The 18,555-nt window shown below is 55.5% G+C and overlaps 1 protein-coding gene across 1 annotated transcript; it reads left to right on the top strand.

The window, feature by feature from the left end:
- The first annotated feature begins 1,679 nt into the window (after positions 1 to 1,679).
- RAPGEFL1 (Rap guanine nucleotide exchange factor like 1) lies at positions 1,680 to 13,812 on the top strand. The gene is made up of 15 exons (XM_047708558.1): positions 1,680 to 2,601; positions 5,633 to 5,711; positions 6,627 to 6,762; positions 6,966 to 7,063; positions 9,185 to 9,297; positions 9,553 to 9,720; positions 10,373 to 10,470; positions 10,583 to 10,705; positions 11,285 to 11,463; positions 11,559 to 11,649; positions 12,207 to 12,257; positions 12,588 to 12,675; positions 12,862 to 12,926; positions 13,346 to 13,400; positions 13,670 to 13,812. Exons 1-15 carry the CDS (start codon positions 2,082 to 2,084, stop codon positions 13,792 to 13,794), a joined length of 1,989 nt encoding a protein of 662 aa, XP_047564514.1. The 5' UTR covers positions 1,680 to 2,081; the 3' UTR covers positions 13,795 to 13,812.
- The last annotated feature ends 4,743 nt before the right edge of the window (positions 13,813 to 18,555 follow it).

Raw genomic sequence — 18,555 nt, 5'->3', positions numbered from 1 at the left:
TTGATTTAGAGTGTGGCCTAGGCATCAGTATTTTTGAGAATTTCCCCTGGATTCCAATGTGCGCTTAGGGCAAGAACCACTGTTCTAGGAGGGCCATGACTCAATGCTGGCTTTCCTTCCTCATACAAGTCCTTGGGCTTAGTCTCTGTCCAATATCCTTGAGTAGTTGCAGGGGTGGTGGGGTCCTAGTCCCCAAGCTTTCAGTTCCCAGAAGTGTCTCTGCCTCTTATTTCCAACCCCCACACCCTCCACACTCCCCAATTCTTCCCCCTTCCTAACCGACAATCCCAAATCCTGCCCAGAGAGGAGGTTACCAAGGCAACCAGCTTAATCTGGTAACTGTGGCATGTGCTGGGAGTGGAGCCCTCTCCTCTTCGTATTTGGTTCGCAAAATGCCTGGGGAGCTCGTAGCCACTCCAGCCGGTTTCTCCTCTTAACCCCAGGGATAGTAGGGTGTCCAATAAATGGAACCCAGCAAACCAATACTTGGATCTCTATTCCTGCTTCTTAGCCAAAACTGCTCTCTCCTTTTTACTGTTCCCTTTCCAAATCCACAAACAGATGGGTGTGCAAAGCTTTAGTTCTGTGAACACATGCGCTAGCACACATAGGACCAGATATGCACACACAGTGACATGTGTGTAGTACACACCCTGTTCAGTTCAACCACCACTCCCAGCCTTTAGCATTCCTGTCCCTGCCTGGTTCCTGCACAGTAAACAGGGGTGGGGCATTGTCCAAGGAGCTTCAATCCCTCTGGAACCTGGTGCCACTTCTCCACCTTGTTGCTTTAACCTTGATGTGTTTACACTGAGTGTGTCTCTACACCCACCTCCTCCTTCTGGGGTAGCGTATCCTTAGGGACAGAATGCTCCTGGCACAGGCATCAGGAATAAAGATCATTTAGAGTGCAAATTGGCACCACTTTCCCTCCTTCATGGCCATGTCAGCTCTGGAGGGGCGCTCTATGCTTAATGATGTTGGTTGGAAGTTCTAGAGCTTGTCACTCATCTCCATGACCCTGCCCTCCCCTGCTGCCAGTTGGGCTCAGGTGCCCTTGTACTCATCTCCTTCCCACTGCCTCCTGTCTCTTCTCAGCCCAACTAGACCTGCCACAACCTGCTGCTCCCTGCCTGGCTCCTACCTGCCTGCCAGTACCTGCCTCTCGCAAGCCAGGCCCTCACCACCTATTGTGCCCTACCAGAAAGGGCAGATGGGCACCGCCCCCAGTGCCAATGCCAATCTACCCCAAGCCTTTCCAGCCCTTCTTATAGAAGGAACATAAAGACCACAAATACGGCAACAAACCATACTGTTGGGTTTGAGAGTGATGGACACCCAATCAGCAATCTTCGTAAGCCTCACCTGGGTACAGGTAAGACCAAGTTGTGCAGGCCACATACCTGCCCTACTTCTTTGAAATGATACTTAAGATCCCCTGTTGGCCCCCAAGCCAGGACTCAATCTCCGTTGGTAAATCAATACATCACCTTTGCCCTTAATTTCTGCGTCTGCCCTGAAGCCAATCCCATTCAGCCCCTTACTATTTCCCTCCAGGCCAGCCCCAGCGCCCAAGTTCAAGCCTCGCGCGGCCCAGGGGGCGGGTCCAGAAAGGGCAGGGGCGGGGACTGGGCGGAGACTGGAGGAGGAGGCGCGGTCTCAGTTCTGCCACCTTCCCCCGGGCCAGGAGCGCAGCCGCCGCCGCAGCCGCCGCCGCCGCCGCCGCCGCGTCCTCTCTCAGCCTTGCGCTCCGCCCGCTGTCTCTGCCGCCGCAGCCCGGCCCAGGAGCGCAGAGCCCGGGGCACTGGTCCCGCAGCCTATCCGCCCTCCGCGCCGCGTGCCGGCTGCGACCGACATGGGGGGCGACTAACAGAGAGCACTCTTTCCCTCTGGCACCTCCCCGGGCCACTGGCCACTGGACCCCGGCCAGCGAGCCTCGGGCACCTCTGGCCCCCAGTCCGGCGCCTGGCACAGCCCTCCGCTCTGCCCCTCCGGCTCTGAGCATCGTGTCCCCGCCCCCCCCGCCCGCGCCTGGGACACCTGGGTCCCCCGGCGGCCCCGAGGAGAGGGGCGGGGGGGGCATGAAGCCGTTGGAGAAATTTTTGAAGAAGCAGACGTCGCAGCTGGCGGGGCGAACGGTGGCGGGAGGTCCCGGCGGGGGTCCGGGAAGCTGCGGCGGCCCTGGCGGGGGCGGGGGACCTGGCGGAGGCGGCGGTCCAACCGGGGGACTGCGGCCGCTGCAGCGGCGTCAGAGCGTGTCTCGCCTGCTGCTCCCCGCTTTCCTCCGGGAGCCCCCAGCCGAGCCGGGGCTGGAGCCGCCCCCTGAAGAGGAAGGGGGAGAGCCGGCGGGGGTCTCGGAGGAGCTTGGCAGCGGAGGGCCCTGTTGGCTACAGCTCGAGGAGGTGCCGGGGCCCGGGCCGCTGGGGGGAGGGGGGCCCCTGCGCTCCCCTTCCTCGTACTCCTCTGACGAGCTGTCCCCGGGTGAGCCCCTGACTTCCCCGCCCTGGGCCCCCCTGGGCGCCCCCGAGCGGCCGGAGCATCTTCTGAACCGGGTGCTGGAGCGGCTCGCTGGAGGGGCCACCAGGGACAGCGCCGCCTCAGGTAAGGCCCATCCATCCCGGAGTAGAGGGTTGCCACCGGGTTCCTCTTCCTTGCCCTTGGACAGTGTGGGGGGCGGCGGGGGAGGCTCTGCTGGGAGCCTCGGTATGGGGTTGAGCGGTCAGCTGAAGTGGGGCAGCGGCCTGGGAGGGGAACAGACCTTTATGCAGAAGGGAGGCGGCAGTGCCACCTTCCTCCCTGTAGCAGCCTCAACCACCAGCTGGAGAAGCTGAACCTCTTTCTCTCCTTAAGCCACCCTTCCCTTCTGGCTATTTTACCCACAGATTCTCATGGGTCCCTGATGTTGACTACCTCCTTCGGTGGCCCCAAATTAAGGCCTGACACACTAAGATGGAAGCTGCCCAGGGCAGACCCAGCTCCACCCTCCAACCCCCACCCCAAGAGGTGCTTTCCAAGACCCAAAAGACCTTCTAGGAGTCCCTGATTCTGTCTAGAAGCCCCAGAGCACAGGACTAGCCCACTCAGTGGGGCAGTGCCAGACAGGCTCAGGGTCCAAGCTGCCTTTTGGGCTCGGGCAAAGGGATGCATTGTCCTTAGCAGCTTGTGGGGAAGGAGATGTTCTAGTTGGGGGCTGGCGCAGAAGTTGCTTGTCAGGGGAGAGGCCGCTGGACAGAGACTGACATTAGGACCCTGCAGCATCCGGGGGGGGGGGGGGGGGCGGTTCTGAGCCCCTCCAAATCCCGCCCTTCCCAAGGCAGGCCTCAGCACAGGCCTCTTTAAAAAATAATAGCCACACCCTGAGAAGCTTATTCCCTAAATGATGATGCTATTTCACCACTCCCCACCAGCACCCCTACTAAGGGGACTGTGAGGAAACTGAGGCCCCAAACTGCTGGTTAGTGGTGGAGGTAGAAGAGTGATGACTGGTCTTTAGGTCTGCCTCTCTGCATTTCATTAAGCCCAGCAAGGTCTGGGGAGGGGATCCCTGCTTGAGGGCCCAAAGATGGGGGCTTCACACTTTGCTCTTAGACCTCTGCGGGGAGCCTGGACCTAGGCTTGTGGAATAGGACACCGCTCCCCTAGATTTTCCTCAAGACCTGGGTCCTCTCCTTGGCTCAGCTGTCGTTGCCCTGGGGAGCTGACACCTTTTGGATTTAATTAGAAAAATATCAGACACATACAGCTCTCCTAACCATAACTTCCCGCCTACACCACACACCCTGTGTCTCTATGACACATTCCCTGGGGAGGCTGTGCCTTGGACCAGAGCCTGGCTTGGAAGAGACAGACGCCAAACTGTAGCCCCCATAGCACCATCTCCCCCACTCTGCCCCGTGTTCCTCTTCCTTTGCTCTGGCTCCGATCTCCCATGAGATAGATGGGAAGGACATTGAGCAGCCCTATACCTCATCACCACCTTTGGAGCCAGGGGTCACGGCTGGGGCTCTCAGACTCACTTTAAGAACATAACAGGGGGGCGCCTGGGTGGCTCAGTGGGTTAAGCCGCTGCCTTCAGCTCAGGTCATGATCTCAGGGTCCTGGGATCGAGTCCCACATCGGGCTCTCTGCTCAGCAAGAAGCCTGCTTCCCTCTCTCTCTCTGCCTGCCTCTCCGTCTACTTGTGATCTCTCTCTGTCAAATAAATAAATAAAATCTTAAAAAAAAAAAAAAGAACATAACAGGGTAGCGAGGCAAAGAGGAAAGGGAGAACCTGCCCTTCCCCTTCCAGAGGGACCTGGTGCCATACACTCTGCCTGGTTTCTCATGGGGAAGGACTCTTGAATTGCTCGTCACCCTATTACCTGGGCTGGCAAGCTAGATCTGCAAAGTAACTGCTTTGGGGAACCTCAGACTAGTCCCAGGGTAGATGAGAATCACCTTAACATGCCACTCTGATATTCTCCAGTATAACCAATGTTCTCAAACCATCTTGGCTTCCTCCCAGAGTGTGTGGGAGGAGGGGACTTACAGAAGTTATCCTCAAACCAGTCCAAGGCTTGCAAACATCTAAGTAGCCCAATCTCACCACTGTGCTCTACGCTGACACGCTGCTTGCCTGGGGCATACTGAGAAAAGAACAAAGACTCAGGAGTCTGGGTTCCTACTCTGGCTCCAGGCAGGTCCCTCTCAGCTCTGGGCCTCAGTTTCTCATTGGTGAACCGCAACAGTTCAGGTAGAGGATCTGGTGTTGATTCTCTTCCTCTACTTTCATGGCTAGAACCAAATGCCAGGGAGCCAAGGGACGTCAGAAACCTTGGTTTTGTCCTGGGGCAGTGCCTGGGGACCTGGCCCTAACCTGTCCTGGTGAGGACACCTGGCTCCCTCCCTGCTCCCTGCCTGTCTCCAGGTGTCAGGCTGCCCTGCCCCACCCCAGGGCTGGCTGCAAGTCAGGGCGACCTTGTACCTGGCTGACTGGCTGAGCCAGGCCCAGATGGGGGAGTGGAGGGGAAAAGAGTGGTGAGAGCCACTCCCCTCCACCCTTCCATCATTAACCCTTCCATCTCTGGGCATCCAGAGGACACAGGGCTTCTATTTAAAGGCTTTTGGGATCAAAGAGATGGCAGTCACTCCCTCTCCTTTTTAATGGGGCTGGTTCTCACCTGCCCAGTTGGAACTCAGAGCTTTTATGTAGGGAATAGGGAGGGGAGGAGGGATACAGACATAGACACACACACACACACACACCACTGACCCTAACCTCTGTGTTTGGAAGTTGTTTGTCTAGAGACACTTCTGTGTTCGACCTCTTTTTGGGGGCAGATCTCAAGTTTGCCATATTATCTGACCAACTTCCCACATACATTGAAGAGTAGTGGGCGTGGCCATCAAAGGGCGCCCCCTCCTTCCCTCCAGCTGCCTTGGCAGCTGCCAACCCCACCCCCGCAGCTGCTGCCCAGAACCTTCACACGTGTGTGTGCACGCGCTTGTGTAGAGCATGACGGGGCAGGTGGCTGGGGCTCCAGCCTGGCAAAGGAGAACTCAGTCTAGGAGGCAAGAGGGGGCCGGTAGGGAGTGTCCAGTCGGGTCCTGGAAGTGCCCGCCTGACGTCAGTGGCACCAATTGATCTCTACAGATATCCTGCTGGATGACATCGTCCTCACCCATTCTCTCTTCCTCCCCACGGAGAAATTTCTGCAGGAGCTACACCAGTAATATCCTTTTATGGAGCTTGCAATAGGGGAGGTCAGGAGGAAGCCACTCCCCCTACCCCACCTGTGATACGGGTCCTCAGCGCTTCCCTAGGAAACACACCTGGGTTTCAATTCCAGGGGTTTTACTCACCCGATGTGTGACTTGGGCAGACCACCTAACTTCCTGGGGCTTCAGTTTCCTCTTCTGTAAAAAGGGGACAAACAGCACCTGCCTTCCTCCCTATGGGGCTGCTGGGGAGATGAATCTGATAGTAGATGTAGGAGCGCTCTGGAGACTGCAGAGCCTTGGGCCAACATAAGGTGTTATTATTCTATTAAGAGAGCCCTCTCCCCACTGAACTGTTGCTCTAAACATCTGGTTGCAAGTGGGTTATTATAGGGTTCAATGTAAACATCAGGTCACGGCTGTGCTTCAGTGGGGTCTGCTAGAGGCAGGCCACTGGCCAGGCTCTTTGTAGGGTCTCATGTAAGCACAGGGCCTCTCACTGAGTTATTTTAGGATCTAATTGTACATGTCACACCACTGAATAGAATACCATAGGCTCTCTTAGAAACCTAGGCCTTACACTGAGGTATGGTCAGGTTTGTGGTAAGCACCCCTGGCCTTTATCGGCTCCAGGCTATGGGCTGGTCAGGGGTTGGGTGGGTCCCGGCGGGATACCTCCAAGTGAAATTCAAACAGGCAGGATGCTGTCAGATGGACATGGTCAAGTGGGGGCCATCCCTACCTACTCTGAGCAAAAGCCCAGGCTGGGACATAAAGGGGTCTTGTTTCCAGGGACCCCTGTACTTCCTTTGTTCCTGGCCCCAGATTAGAGAATATATGGGAGGGTTTAACCACCCACTGCTTCTCATCTCCCTTCCCAGTTTCTTCTGGTCTGCCTGCCCAGGGATTTTTCTTAACTAAGGGGTCAGTTTTGTTTGGGCAGGAGGCATGGAGGGCCCCGAGGGGCTGGGCCGGAAGCAGGCTTGTCTAGCCATGCTCCTTCATTTCCTGGACACATACCAGGGGCTGCTGCAGGAGGAAGAGGGGGCCGGCCGCATCATCAAGGTGGGCCTGGGAAGAGAAGGCGGGTGAGCAGGCTATTAGAAGGGACTCCTTTGAAGGGTACCTGGAAGGAGAAGATGCCAGTGGACCTCAGTTTATATGGTTCCTCTATGTTCAAAGACATGGAGATGCTGCCCCAGCCCTTGCCAATAGCGAAGCTTGGGATGAGACCCCTGTCTTCATCTTCTCTCTCCTCTGCTCCCCAGGATCTGTACCTGCTGATTATGAAGGATGAGTCCCTTTACCAGGACCTCCGAGAGGACACATTGAGGCTGCACCAGCTTGTGGAAACAGTGGAGCTAAAGTGAGGGGAATGGGTTGGGGGAGGGGATAGGACAGAAGTCCCCCATGTTCCTCTGTCGCGGGGACTGCCTCTGGCCTTTTGACTCCAGTGTGGTTTTATTTCAGCAGCTTTCTCTTGCTAGAGGGTAGCACAGAGCACAGCCTCCAGTCACTGTCTTGTCCATTCTCCCACCCATTTCTTTGTTAATCTGATGGTGTATTGGGACATATTTAACAACCAGCACTTTGAGGGGGAAAAGAGAGAGAGCCCCTATTTGTAGCTTTTGCTGATTTGCATGGTGTAAATTCTCTCACTGGCTGATTTCCAGCTACTGACATGTGAATGTGAATACTGAATGTGAACTTGGGAAGAAATGTGCAGTGGTGGGCCATTACACAGTATTTTCAGCATACAAATACAAGAGAGGAAAATAACACCGAGAGCATAGATAATAGCGGGGCACCTGGTGGCTCAGTTGTTAAGCGTCTGCCTTCAGCTTGGGTCATGATCTCAGGGTCCTGGGATCGAGCCCTGCATCAGACTTCCTGCTCAGCGGGAAGCCTGCTTCTCTTTCTCTCTCTCTCTCTCCCACTCCCCCTGCTTGTGTTCCTTCTCTTGCTGTGTCTCTGTCAAATAATAAATATAATCTTAAAAAGGAGCATAGATAATAGCAAAATGTAGTAAAACAGGGTGCTACCTTTGTGGTGATAATTTGGGTAGATGTTCGTAAAACATTTCTTTATATTTTATATTTTATATGGCTGTTTTAAAATCTATAGGCAGAATCTCCCCAAATTTCACAATCTCTTCTCATGAGCCAATGTGAGCCAGCTTCAGGACTCCACTTCATCTGTCCATCTGTCTGTCCATCCATCCATCCATCGATCCATCCCTCTGACCATTTCAGTCTCTCTCCTCTCCATTCCCACCAGCGCGACCCTTGTTTCGACCTCATTAGCTCTCACCTGGATTATTGCCACAGCCTCCTGCCCAGGGCTTCAGCTCATGGTCTTGCGTCCTCTCCCTTCTTATGCTGACACCAGAGAGATCTTTCCAGTTTGACAACATCACGCTCCTATTCCAAAAACATCCAGGGCTCCCTATTGCCCACAAGACAAAATTGCAACACCACCCCCTTTTTAAAAAAGATTTTATTTATTTATTTGACAGAGAGAGAGACGCTGAGAGAGGGAACACAGCAGAGGGAATGGGAGACGGAGAAGCAGGTTCTCCCGTGGAGCAGGGAGCCTGATGTGGGGCTTGATCCTAGGACCCTGGGATCATGACCTGAGCCAAAGGCGGACGCTTAGCGACTGAGCCACCCAGGCGCCCTCAAATTGTAACACCCTCGCAAGCATTCAACACCCCTGCCTTTCTGCCAATGCTTCCTGCCTCATCTCCCACATCTCCCAGCCCCCATGACACTTGCTATACATCCCACCATTCCCTGAACTCCTGGGCATTCCCAGTTCTAATGTCTTGCCATCATTCACATGGTCCACCCAAGAAGGACCACCCTGTACTGCCTTCTCTTTCTGTTGTCCTTCAAGGCCACGGTCAAAAACATCTTCCTGATGAAAGTTCCCCCTCCCTCTTTCCAACAGAACTCTCCTTGTACCTTTGTTATATCACCTAACACCTCCTGTCTCGTGTTAGAAGTAGCTGTATCCACGTCTGTCTCCCTCCCAGGCTGTAAAGTCCTTGATGGCAAAATTCAGGAAACAGAGGATGACCTACGCCTACCATGTGCCAAGTAGTACGCTAGGCCTGGAGGGTGGGAAAAAAAAAAATCCAGGAAGAAGTAAGCCCAGCCCTCAAAAGCTCTCAGTCTTGCAGAAGAGATAAGATACACACATGAACAAATATTAACCCAGTGTCTTACATCACTTGATGCCAAAAAGTGACCTTTCCTGGTGGGTGGGGTGGATTGGAGAATTCACGGAAGAGGTGACATATGATCTGGGTCACTTGGACAGTTGTCCCATGCTGGTCACTATCTCCCTTCTGACCTCTTTTACCATTTTCTGAACCTGGTGCTGCTGCATCCTTGACTCAATTCTGATAATCCCTTGTTTGATGCTGCCTGCCTGGCGCTCCATATGCGTGACAGGACTTCCTGACGCCCAGCTGTGTCCATGCCAGGATCCCAGAGGAAAGCCAGCCACCCAGCAAGCAAGTGAAGCCACTCTTCCGTCACTTCCGCCGGATTGACTCCTGCCTGCAGACCCGAGTGGCCTTCCGGGGCTCTGATGAGAGTGAGTGTGGGCGTCAAGCTGGGCAGAGCTTTTGGAGCGGCTCAGAGGGCCCTCCGGGGCGTCTGGGTTTTAGGGCACCTTTAGTGGAGTCTCCTGGTGGAGTGGAACCTGTCCTTTTGATAGCCTCTTTCTCAGAAGCCAGCTGACTGAAGGTTAGGGGTGAGACGGGCTGGGAAACCGACGTGCGCTGAGGGGGTTGTGTCCGTGCTGCCCTTCTGCCTTCTTATGCCAAGCCACCTCCCTGTCTCTGCCCAGTCTTCTGCCGGGTCTACATGCCTGACCACTCTTACGTGACCATCCGCAGCCGCCTCTCGGCGTCTGTGCAGGACATCCTGGGCTCTGTGACAGAGAAATTGCAGTACTCAGAGGAGCCTGCGGGGCGTGAGGACTCCCTCATCCTGGTGGCTGTGGCTTCCTCCGGAGGTGAGGCTTGGGAAGAGCTGGGCCCGGTAGCGGTGGGGGCCGGCAGGAGAGGACAAACTCACAAGCCCGGTGCTCTGGGGCCGGGGTGCTGACGTACCTCAGACCCTACTCCAGACCCACCGATTCAGAATGAGCATTTTAACCAGATTCCCAGGCGATCCCTATGCATATTGAAGTTTGGAAAGCACTGGTCCAAGACACTTGGATTCAGATTCTGGTGCTCGCCTTTCCTCACCTTGGGATCTGGTTCTTTAACCTCCCAGACCATCTGAGGATGCTGTTTTTGAGGCTAAAAACACAGGGTGGGCCTCCAACTTCTATGGGAAGGCAGGAAGCCTGCAATGTAGCCGGAGCCTTCTCTTCCTCTGAGGCAAGGGGGAAAAAAGTCCTGGTGTCCCCCAGCTGATAGAATGAGAGAAGAACTGTGGAAGAATATTGGGTCTAAAAAAGAGCTTATGACTGTAAGACAATTCATTATTTGAAAAATGTCAGGTAAATATGGCATAAACTGATGGTAACCTAACACGAGTCCCATTAGTCTAGAATGTGTCTGTGCAGGGTTAGGAGTTTCCAGATGGGATGGCGACCGTGGCTGGGGTGTGTGAGGGTGCAGGTGGCTGGGGCCGAGGCATAGCAGCTCGTTCTCCTGCAGAGAAGGTGCTTCTCCAGCCGACTGAAGACTGTGTCTTCACCACACTGGGCATCAACAGTCACCTGTTTGCCTGCACACGGGACAGCTATGAGGCCTTGGTAAGAACCCCGTCCCAAGGCCTTGGCTGGGAGCCAGGGCCCAGAGGGGCTATGGGCAGAACCTCACAAGTCCAGAGTGGAGTCCAGCCCCTGTGCCCCTGCCTGCCACCAGATGCCCCTCCCAGAGGAGATCCAGGTCTCCCCTGGAGACACAGAGATCCACCGAGTGGAGCCGGAGGACGTTGCCAACCACCTTACTGCCTTCCACTGGGAGCTGTTCCGATGTGTGCATGAGGTGGGGACTGTAACTAGTGCTGGGCTGGGGGGCTGGAGGGAGAAATGTGCCATTTTGGGGGGTTCTGGAGACCAGCAGGCTGTGCAGCTGAACTTGGGGTTAGAAGGCTAGCTGGCAGGGTGCCCTTGGGCAATTCACCCCAACTCACCCCAGACTCTCTGAGCCTTATGTCCCCCATCTGGGGAAAAAAAAAAAAAAAAAACCAGCAAAGAGAGAGACCCCCTTAGTAAGGTGGGTCTTACATAGAACCTGATCCATGGTTACTCTCTTTAAGCTATTCTCTGTTAAAGAAAGAAAATAAGGCAGTCACAATAATGTCTATCAGATGGTTCAAGGACCTGGCACCTAGTAAGTGCTCAGGGGATAGGAGAGTATTATTAATGTTGCTCCCCGCCCCCCATCTCTATTGCAACCTGTCTTGTCCCCGTTTTCTCCTATTTGCCACCCTCCCGCCCCTGCCCTTGGGCCCTTCCCTCCGCCCTGTGGCCACCCGGCCACTTACATCCCCCCTCATCCCCCTACATCCCCACCCTCCGCCCCTTCGCCGCGGCCCCTCCACCACGCCCACCGTGGGTGCAGCTGGAATTCGTGGACTACGTGTTCCACGGGGAGCGCGGCCGCCGGGAGACCGCCAACCTGGAGCTGCTGCTGCAACGTTGCAGCGAGGTCACGCACTGGGTGGCCACCGAGGTGCTGCTCTGCGAGGCCCCGGGCAAGCGCGCGCAGCTGCTCAAGAAGTTCCTCAAGATCGCGGCCATGTGAGTGCGGCCTGCGGGCGGCGGGCGGCGGGCGGGGGCGCGGAGGGCCCCCCCGCCCCGCGGCACTCGCTGACCCCGCCTCCCACCCCACGCAGCTGCAAGCAGAACCAGGACCTGCTGTCCTTCTACGCTGTGGTCATGGGGCTGGACAACGCCGCGGTTAGCCGCCTGCGGCTCACCTGGGAGGTGATGACACGGCTGCCCTTTCCTCTCCTCCGGCCTGTGTTGGCCCGGCTGGGGCGGGGGGTGCGGCGGGCGTCCTTGGCCTCCGGGGTTCACCCAGGCAGCTGCTCCTGGCTGGTGGGGAGCCTTTGTGCCGAGAGGAGGGAGGCGCCCTCTTCTGGCAGGTCCAGCCCCCGGGCGGGCACTCAGCTTGGCTAACGGACCCCGTCCTGTGCAAAATAGTAAAAAGCCGGAATCCCCGCCCGAGTGGGGGCAGGCAGCCCAGGCCAGATGGCAGGCTTGGACACTGGATTGCCGCCAGCACTCAGCGAGTCCCCTCGCGCATGGCGTATACCTAAGCAGAGACTCGAATTCCCCAGTGTAATTCGTTCCCGTGGGCTCTTCAAGCTCCTGGGACTGCATCAAGGGCTGACTCTATTTCCCCACCCACCAGCTTGCCAGCCCCCTGCAAGACAGCCAGGCCCTTTCCCCCTCTGACACCGGGGGATTAGCCAGAGCTGCCGTGAAACCCAAGGAGCTCCACTCTGACATTTCCTCTCCTTCCTTCAAACTCTCTACAGAAGCTGCCAGGGAAATTCAAGAACTTGTTCCGCAAATTTGAGAACCTGACAGTGAGTGGGTTCAGCTCTTTTGTCTGCCCCTGGACTTGTACCCCAGAGGCCCTCTGTCCCCATAAACCTGCTTCCTCAAGCTTCCCTTCAAGGTTTTTAGTGCCTGAGACTGCCCCTCACCCCATACTGGGAGGGGAGGGGTGGGAGGATTGCTACCCCCTTTTCCTTGGAGGAGGGAGAAGGGTCAAGCCTCTCCCCACTTCATCCCCAGCTAGACACCTATACGTACGCTCTCTGATCAGAGATGGATCTAGGGCAGGAGGATGAGGGAGTAGGGGACATCTTTAAGGTGCACTATCTGCCCCTTTACCTCTCTTCCCTGAACACCAGGACCCCTGCAGGAACCACAAAAGCTACCGAGAAGTGATCTCCAAGATGAAACCTCCTGTGATTCCCTTCGTGCCTCTGATCCTCAAAGGTGAGGGTCACCCCTGTGCCCTTCTGGCCACACTCTCCGTGCCCCAGTTCTGGCTCTCAATCCCTGGCACTCAACTCTGAGTGCCCACCTGGAGAGGAGCCTCCTAGTGAGAGGTTGTAGGGGAGGGGAAGGGCCCTTTGGACCTCCTCTCTTCTTCCTCACATGGGCTTCTCTTCTATTCCCTAGACCTGACTTTCCTGCACGAGGGGAGTAAGACCCTTGTCGATGGTTTGGTGAACATCGAGAAGCTGGTGAGTGGCACTGCTGACTGTGGCCGGGGCACGGAGGCTGGCATCCTTCCCCCTCTCCTGGCAACCCCCTAAAGACAGCAGCCTTTCTCGTTAGTGCCCAGCTTGCCTGACAGACTCCTGACTGTCCCCGGTGGCATTGCCGTGGCAACCCGCCCACGGGTGGCAAAGCTGACAGGCAGCTGGGGAGGGACGGTGTGTGTGTGTGTGTGTGTGTGTGTGCGCGCGCTCGCGCGCAACTCTTCCTCTCCCCACCAGCCGGTTATACCCCTCCTTTGGTTCTTCTGAGACCCTCCAGGATCAGATCCTGGAGGGAGCAGGGTCAAAGCAGTAGAGCTGGAGCAGAACACAGCAAGGGGAGTATTAGAGGGGGGAGCCTCTTTCTGAGCCCTTTTTAGAGCTTATTCCTTGTCATCTCCCAGCATGCAGTGGCTGAAAAAGTGAGGACAGTCCGCAAATACCGGAGCCGGCCCCTCTGTGAGTACCGGGCTTCTAAGAGCTCCCAGGGAGAGCTCTGCCTGAACCGGAGGGATCTGGGAGGAGTCCCTGCTCAGTTCTTGATTTCCTTAAAGTTGTCAGCTCTCCACCCTCTCTCCTTAGCCTTCCCCGGAGCCCTCCTGCCCAGCACCTGTCCCAACCCACACCCCTCTCCTCTGGCCAGCATGCATGGAGAGAGGGAGAGGGAGAACACGGTGGGTGGGTGGGAGGCTGGGAGCCTGAATGCTTTTCTCTTGTCACACCCCCAGGCCTGGATATGGAGGCGTCGCCCCATCACCTGCAGACCAAGGCCTATGTGCGCCAGTTCCAGGTCATCGACAACCAGAACCTCCTCTTTGAGCTCTCCTACAAGCTAGAGGCCAATAGTCAGTGAGAACAGAGGTTCCGGTGGGCGCCCCGCTGAGGTCCTCGGGCACCTGGCACTCAAGCACTTTGCACGATGTCCCAACCCACCCCTGACACCTTTCCTCTGGGGCAACTTCTTGAGTCAGATGGACTTACCCCTGGACTCAGAAGCCTGTCCACCTTGCTGAAATCCTCTCCCCCTTGCTCCTTCCAGCCCACACCCCACTTGGCTGGTTTCTTCCCTCGCAGGGAAGGGGGCAGAGAGCTCCTTCCTCTGTCCCCTCCCATTGAGGTCCGGTCCAGAGATGGAGTTTCCAACCTCCTCCCAGGCAGGCAGGAAAGCGGCCCACCCTCCTGTCTCACAGAGCGGAATCGTGGGAGGGGTTGGCAGCCTTCCTCTCCAGCCCGATCTGGCCTCTCCCTGGTCAGGGCCGGGACCCCTGATGTACCCCACTGGAATATCACATCGCCCTTGTGTCTGTGTGCCTGTGTGCGCCTGTCCCCTTGAAGAAGCAGGAGTATATCCGGTAACTGCGGGAGGGTGTTTTGTGCGGAGGGGTCCTTCTGTTTGGTGCTACCCTGGTGTACTTGGCCCCTCGATGGTGTGGGGGTGCTCTCCCCACCCCACCACTCCCTTCTCAGCTCCTTTGGGTGCCCTGCATGCCCAAGCCTGTGGGCAAAGCTGTTCACGGGGCGGGGGGCATCCCGTCAGCTCTTGTGGGTCCCCCACTCAGGCCTCCCCAGGGTCTCTGGGTGGGCTCCAATGAGAGGGTAAGAGATGCTCAGGGAAACACAGGCCTTGGCTGCCTACCGGACGCTTCCTCCGCATTGCAGGGTGGGACGTGGTGCCATCAGGAGCTGGGGGTTCTGCTGCCCACACTCCTGCTTTCGGGGAGTCTGCTGCTAAGAAGGGAGCTGTCATCTCCCTTCTGGCTCTTCTGTGGGAAACCAACCACATGGTCTCTATCCTTCTTCCTGTCTTGACTCCTCCTGGTCTTCCCCATCAGAGCTGGGGTGAGGTGGACCCCTGTACCTGGGCTGGAAGCGCCCGGGAGTGAGAGCAGCGGGAATGGCCAAGGCTGTCAAGGCAAAACCAGACTGTGGTGACACCTTTCATACCTCTCTGTCCCCCCACCCTCTCCCACAGGGGCCTCCAGGGCCGAGGGGCCCAGCGCTCCTGGGAGCTACTGGGTGAGGTTTCCGGGCACAGCCTCGCCCCCCCCTTTCTGACACCACCTCTTTCCCTTCTGAAGAGGCAGCGGCGGCAACAGCAAAAGCAGCTGCTGCTCCTGCTCTGAGGGTGTACATATTTTTTACCAAAAGCTCTGGAATTGTAAATTTATTTTTTAAAACTCAAAGAGGGGAAGAGCCTTGTATCATATGTAAACATTGTATCATAGGTTATGTTGTACAGTCCCTTTTATACAGCGGTCCGTTTGGTTCCTGCCACAAAACAGTGTATATGGGCTCCCCACCCCCAGCCTCACAGACACAGGCACTGTGTCCTGCCTCCTCCATCCCCCGGACAGACAGTGACCACAGCCCCCCCCCCCCCCCCCCGCCCTACTTCCTCCCTGCAGCTGTCCATGTGCCCTCCTCTCCCTGAGGCCACCTTTCCTCCTGAGCCTGCTTGGCAGTCTCCTCTCCTCAAGCACTGGGGTCCACTGGTCCAGCCTCATCTGCTGCCCGCCCCTAGCCTTGATGCCTGCCCCACTGCTCCCCAGCTTTGCCAGCGTGAACCGTGTGTACCGCAAACAGGCTCGGTTGTCTGCAGAAACTGCTGGGTGGAGGAAAAGCGGATAAAGTCTATGAATCAAGCTGCTTGCTGTTCTCCATTCTGTTCCTCTGAGGCTAGGGCAGGGGGTGAGGGAGGAAAGAGGGACCCCCTCTCAGTGCACTGGGTCCCTCAGTAGGCTGCTCTGGAATGACTGGAAGTGTGGATGAGAGGGAAAGGTGCCAACCTCATGAGACTGGTCGCATGGTGTCTGGGACACAGACAGGTGCCACGGGCACGTGAGCTCGTTAAATGCTAAAGCCGTCAAGGCAGAAGGTGGAAGCTGGGAAGTCCTAGCAAAAGGGCCAAGTCACGGGTGAGAGAGGGGACAGAACTGGGCCCCTAACTGAGATATGTCACTGCAGGCAGCGTGCACATCCCACCAGCCACTACTCAGACAGTGTGCACTATTCACACAACCGATGTCTACCACTTACACTAAGATGGGGAGCAGCTAGAGCCTAGTGTTCGGTCCTAAGGAGAACCTAAGCTTCAGGTGATGATACATATTCAAAAAGCCACACAGGAGCCCTCATCTTCCCACGTCACACACCTGTTACTCCCTGTCTTCTGCATCTCAGGAGATGGTCCTCCCATCCACCCAGGTTTTCAAGGTAAGAAAGCAGCACTTGCCCCTCCACACCTCCCTCTCATCCCTCCCTCATCTCATTGGCCTGTCCTGCTGGCTGCAATTCCAGAACATATTCTGATTGGTCCACTTCTCTGTGACTCCTCTGTGACCACCTGGTGCACACCACTCGCCATTCTCCCATGGATGACCACCCCAGCCTCCTACCTGGCGTCTCAGCTTCCTCTGTCCAGCCCGACCCTCATCCCTCCACTTGGTTCTCACACTGTAGCCAGGTTGCTCTGTTAAAAACCTGAATCAGATCATGAATGGCCAAAATTAGAAACAGTGAGGAACGCCTGGGTGGCTCAGTCGGTTAAGCGTCTGCCTTCGGCTCAGGTCGTGATCCCAGGGTCCTGGGATCAAGTCCCACATCAGGCTCTTTGCTCAGCTCAGAGCCTGCTTCTTCCTCTGCCCCTCCCTCAGCCCCTCCCCTTGCTCTTTCTCTGACAAAATCTTTTTTAAAAAATAAAAACTGGGGCGCCTGGGTCGCTCAGTCGTTAAGCATCTGCCTTCGGCTCAGGTCATGATCCCGGGGTCCTGGGATTGAGCCCCACATCAGGCTCCCTGCTCAGCGGGAAGCCTGCTTCTCCCTCTCTCACTCCCCCAGCTTGTGTCCCCTGTCTCACTGTCTCTCTCTCTGTCAAATAAATACATAAATCTTAAAAAAAATAAAAACAGTGGCAATACCAATATCCGTGAGAATGTGGAGCAACTGGGACCCTTATAGGCCATTGGGGGGAGTGTAAATTGATACAACCACTTTGGAAACCTGCTTGGCAGTGTCTACCAAAACTGAATGTACACCTAACCTATGACCCAGAATTTCCACTCCCAAGAGAAATCAGTGTTTGTGTCTACCAAAAGACCTGGACGACAGTGATCAGAGCACTTTCATTAATGACAGTGAAACCGGAAAAAGCTCAGAGGTTCTTCAACAGGTGAATGGATAAGTGGAGTGTGCTATCTTCTCACAGTGGAATACTACATAGCAATAACAAAGAACAAATGCTACCGGTGTGAATGAAGCTCACAGACATATTGAGTTAAAAAAAAAAAAAAAGCCAGACACATGACACTACAAATTGTAGGATTCTGTTTAAGAGAAGTTCAAGAGCAGACAAAATTAATCTATAGGGAGAGAAGTAAAAATACGGATTACTTGATGGGGATGGGTACTATTGACTGGGAAGGGGCATGAAGAAGCCCTTTGTAGTGATAAAAATGTTCTTTTTTTAAAAAAAAGATTATTTATTTGACAGAGAGAGACACAGCGAAAGAGGGAACACAAGCAGGGGGAGTGGGAGAGGGAGAAGCAGACTTCTTGCCGAGCAGGGATCCCAATGTAGGGCTCGATCCCAGTACCCTGGAATCATGACCTGAGCCGAAGGCAGATGCCTAATGACTGAGCCAGCCAGGCACCCTGATAAAAATGTTCTAGATCGGGGCGCCTGGGTGGCTCAGTGGGTTAAGCCGCTGCCTTCGGCTCAGGTCATGATCCCAGGTCCTGGGTTCAAGCCCCGCATCGGGCTTTCTGCTCAGCGGGGAGCCTGCTTCCTCCTCTCTCTCTGCCTGCCTCTCTGCCTACTTGTGATTTCTCTCTGTCAAATAAATAAATAAAATCTTAAAAAAAAATGTTCTAGATCTTGACCTGGAGATGGTTGTGTGTGTGTGTGTGTGTTCACTGAGTTGTGAGATTTATACATTTCACTGTATGTTATATCTCAACTAAAATAATTCTGATCATAACACTCCTGTTTCCAATAACACGTTAAAAATCAAAATCTTCCCTCTCTGGCCCCCCTCCTACCCCTCTCCTCTCATTCGCCCTCCAGCTGCCACATTGACTCCCATTCCTCTCTCAGGGAAACACCTTTCTCTTTCCTGAGCCTTCCCTGACCACGCTGACCCCACCTCGCCCACCCCTTCCTCTCTGTTCCCTGCCCCCTGTTTTGTCTTCAGGAATCTCATCAACCCCTGACATAACTGGGCTCAAATTCTTTTTTTTTTAAGACTTTATTTATTTATTTGAGAGAGAGAGAGGGATCACAAGTAGGCAGAGGCAGGCAGAGAGGGGGGGAGATGCAGGCTCCCCACTGAGCAGAGAGCCTGATGTGGGGCTTGATCCCAGGACCCTGAGATCATGACCTGAGCCAAAGGCAGAGGCGTAACCCACTGAGCCACCCAGGCACCCCAGGCTAAAATTCTTGCTAGATATGAGACTTGGCCTCTCGGCGGCTCTAATGAGAGCCTCCGTGTATTTTCTTCATGCCTCCGCTCCTACAAGAATGTTAGCGCTTAGCTCCATGCTTGTTCACTATCCAGAGCCTAGAACAGTACCTGGTGCAGAGAAGGCACTCAATACATGTTTGCTGAATGAATAAATT

The sequence above is a fragment of the Lutra lutra genome, chromosome 16 (genome assembly GCF_902655055.1).
Source record: "Lutra lutra chromosome 16, mLutLut1.2, whole genome shotgun sequence".
Lineage (NCBI taxonomy): Eukaryota > Metazoa > Chordata > Mammalia > Carnivora > Mustelidae > Lutra > Lutra lutra.
This window is presented reverse-complemented; position numbering and strand designations above follow the sequence as displayed.